Source organism: Arachis duranensis, chromosome 9 (assembly GCF_000817695.3).
Source record: "Arachis duranensis cultivar V14167 chromosome 9, aradu.V14167.gnm2.J7QH, whole genome shotgun sequence".
NCBI classification, from domain to species: domain Eukaryota; kingdom Viridiplantae; phylum Streptophyta; class Magnoliopsida; order Fabales; family Fabaceae; genus Arachis; species Arachis duranensis.
The window spans coordinates 85,409,670-85,413,168 of record NC_029780.3 but is presented as its reverse complement, the minus strand read 5'-3'; the positions used below and the strand labels follow the sequence as shown (position 1 = coordinate 85,413,168).

The following is a 3,499-nucleotide window of genomic DNA, read 5'->3' as shown; positions in this document are numbered from 1 at the left end:
ATTAAACATAAGATTCTTGGTTCGATTATGCTTAATAATTATGATAGAATATATAAATATATAGAGAAATAAAAAATGTCTCTAATCTCAAATATATGTATGTACTTTTCTGTTTTTATCATGCATTTATATCATATATAAACCACTAACTCAACCCATAAAATGAATTTAATGTCCCCACACATCGATTATATATATATATATAAAGTAAAAATAAAGTTTTTATCCTAAAATGTGAAAAGATCATTGAGTGTTTACATGAGCACTGGTTGCTTCCATCATTCCCATACGTATCTGCTCACTGATATCTCTAACATGGCCAGGTCCATGTGGTAAAAAAACCGTCGTGTTCTTTGATGAGTTGCCAAGGTCTTTGATTGTGTCAAAGTACTGAGTTATCATTATGAGATCCATAACCTCCTTTGCAGAGGTCCCTTCTACTTTGTGTGAGAAATTCAAGATGTTCTCTCTCAATCCATCCGTTATGGCTTGTCTTTGCCTTGCAACACCAACACCACCAAGGTACTTGGATTCTGCTTCAGCTTCAGCTCTCTTTACCTGAAGCACCTTTTCTGCTTCTCCTTTATATACACTAGCAAGTTGCATTCTTTGAGCTGAGAAATAAAATTGTTTTTTAAATTTTTTATTTTTTATTATTTCATAATTATATCAAGATATCAATATAAGAATATAAAATAAAATAAAATATATAATAAAAAATTAATTAAATAGATCTGACTCAGCCTTAAATTAAAAATTAGTTTAAGATTTGAGAATTGTATAAATATTTAAGTTGTCTAAAATTGTAAAGTTCTTACTTTTAGATAATTTAGGACTTAAATGATCTCCTAACACTTAAGATTCTACAATGATTTAGAGTGTGAAAGTTCATAACCTGAACTTTTAAATGGTGTGTAACTACGTAAGGTGATTTAATAATAATTTAACCTATTTCTGTACCATATAAAAAGAATAAGTGGATGTAATTAAATTGTAAAAAGTAGTTCAAAACATAAAAAGTATAGTCTCATTTTTAACTAGACAAGGCTAAAGTTTAGTAACTGATTGATTATTCTGTATAGTGTATACTAAAAAATTAGGAACAATGCAAATAAATAGAATAAAGATAAATTTTTATATTTTCTATCAAATACATATATTTCGATATCTGATGAATTTTGAACTCTCTTTATATATGGAGAAAAAATTTAAATATTAGTATTAAGTTCATGGTTACTCTCAATTAAAAGTGAATTGGCTAATACTGAGCTAGAGTTGAGAGAGAGAAATTTTATTTAACAAGAACAATAAATACTTAAGAAAAGAGAAGATATAGCTATTTTCATACAAACACAAAACTGTCACTGTAAATTGATAATTATAAATTTGTTAATAATTGGATTGAATTAAAATTTAGACAGCATGTTCTAAGCAGTTTTTATTTTCATCGTTCAAATTTTCAAAATGAGCTCTATTTTTGTGGTATATATTTTCATGTTTTTGTTTGTAAGTTTTGATGTTTGAGTTATTCAATTTGACTTGTTGTACGTATACACATTTGTGAAGTGATTTGTGACTCTCTTATATTTTATCTAAATCATAGCAAAATTATTTTTTTAGTTTTGGTGAATCATTTTTACATTTCACATTAAGAAGATTTTTTACGTTATTGATGCGTTTATTTGATTTTTTTATGTATTTTTTGCTACTATTAATGTGTTTATTTGCTGCTGTCATTATTTTAGAGAATAAGTATTACTACTGCTCTTATTCTTATAAGTAAGGAATTGTGTGTTTTATTTTCATCAGAATCCCATTATAAAAAATGATACAAGTTTGAAGATATTTAGTGTCTAAAATCTCAAACAAACCGCATTATTATATCATATAATTTTATTTTTCTCCGATCAATAATACTATAATATGTATCATTTCATTCTACTTTAACAAAAATAGAAACGAAAAGCAAATATTGGCAACTTCACCAGGAGAAGTGTGCAAAATAATTACACACATACAAGCCTAAAAGAAGCATGGAGGAAAAATAAAGTGTGAGGAGGAAGCAGAGTAGAGTATGTACCTGCATTGATCTCATTCATAGCTTTACGAACAGAAGGATCGGGCACAATATCAACCATGAGTATGTGCTCAATGTTATATCCATATGCTCCCATTACCTATGTACACGAGTGCATCATTCATTAAGTGTTAGCTACATGTTGTCCAGCTTGGTAAAATCACTTCTAAAAAATTTAAATTGATAAGAAAAAACATATGAATAGTTATATATGTAATATACTCTTTCACCCAAGAATCTTTGTTGGACCTTTCACACATAGAAGTTTGGTATCATATCATGAAATCACATCACATATAAATAGTTATATTTTTAATACCTAAAAAATTATCGAATTAAAAACCAAAGGTTACATGGATTATGACCTTTTCAAGCTCATCCAAGACAGCTTTGGCAACCTCACCCTTTTGTTCAAAGAGTTGGTCGAGAGTCATTCTTGGAACAAGAGCGCGGGTGACATCAAAGACATAGGCCTGGATTTGTTCTTGCGGATTTTGTAGCTCATAGAAAGCATCATCGGCACTCTCCTTTATCACTCTGTAATGGATCGAGCATAACAACTGTACGAACACATTGTCCTACATTTAACATATGGAGACCTCAAATCAGATCTACGATGAAAAGGATTTGAATGAACCATATACCTAGTGGCTAGTGCGTACCTTGGTCTTGGTTTCGATGCGGACGTCGAGGAAGGAAAGCCTTGTGGACAGTAGTCCCGCCAAAAATTCGCCGGCTAAGGGGTTGAAGAAGTTGAAGCCGGGCTGAGCAAGCCTCTCGAACCGGCCCCAACGCTCGACCACCGCCACATGTGATTGCCCTATGCACCCGCAGAACAAGCAAAATGTGTTTCCCATTGTCCGCTGTTTCACGATCTGATACGTAATGATAACGGTATCACATGCTAATTAATAATTAGGGAAAGTATGAGAAGTCAATGAAATATTTATACAATGTATATAATAGAGGTTTATGGAGTATTAGAGATATAATCATTAATGTTACATTTTTTAATCAATTGAAGCTTTTGGATGAGTGGTATCATCACATGGTATTAGAGCGCTAGATCCGAAAGGTCAAAAATTCGATCCTTAATAAACTCTAAAATTAGTTTAATTTTTTCGAAAAGATGTTTATTATCCTAGTACTCGGATGGTTATTCTAGATAATATGGAGATGTTCATTTTGTAACTCAATAACTCATTATACACATTGTACAAATAGTCCATTGTCTCCCTAGCGGGATCCTAATAATTATTATTATCTTCCTTTCTTGCTTTGGTTTACTTTGTTTTATTATGAAAAAATTGTACTTTATTTTTTTATACAATAACAATAACAATTGGTCCTTATAACCAACAACACTAGGCCTATTTCCTATAAAAAAAAAACAAAATAATTGTGTCATACCAAAAACCAAAA

At 30.4% G+C, this 3,499-nt stretch overlaps 1 protein-coding gene across 1 annotated transcript; it reads right to left on the bottom strand.

The window, feature by feature from the left end:
• Positions 1-203: 203 nt before the first annotated feature.
• LOC107466078 (hypersensitive-induced response protein 4-like) lies at positions 204-2,934 on the bottom strand. The gene is made up of 4 exons (XM_016085059.3): positions 2,740-2,934; positions 2,443-2,655; positions 2,081-2,177; positions 204-614 (listed from the first exon to the last, which is right to left on the bottom strand). The coding sequence occupies exons 1-4, from the start codon at positions 2,932-2,934 to the stop codon at positions 244-246; spliced, it is 876 nt and encodes a 291-aa protein (XP_015940545.1). The 3' UTR covers positions 204-243.
• Positions 2,935-3,499: the final 565 nt, after the last annotated feature.

Coding starts and splice junctions, on each gene's coding strand:
- LOC107466078 (XM_016085059.3), bottom strand. CDS start 2,934: ATGGGAAACACATTTTGCTTGTTCTGCGGGTGCATAGGGCAATCACAT. Junction 2,656..2,739: donor GCATCGAAACCAAGACCAAG/GTACGCACTAGC, acceptor TGTTAAATGTAG/GACAATGTGTTCGTACAGTT. Junction 615..2,080: donor TATGAATGAGATCAATGCAG/GTACATACTCTA, acceptor TTTATTTCTCAG/CTCAAAGAATGCAACTTGCT.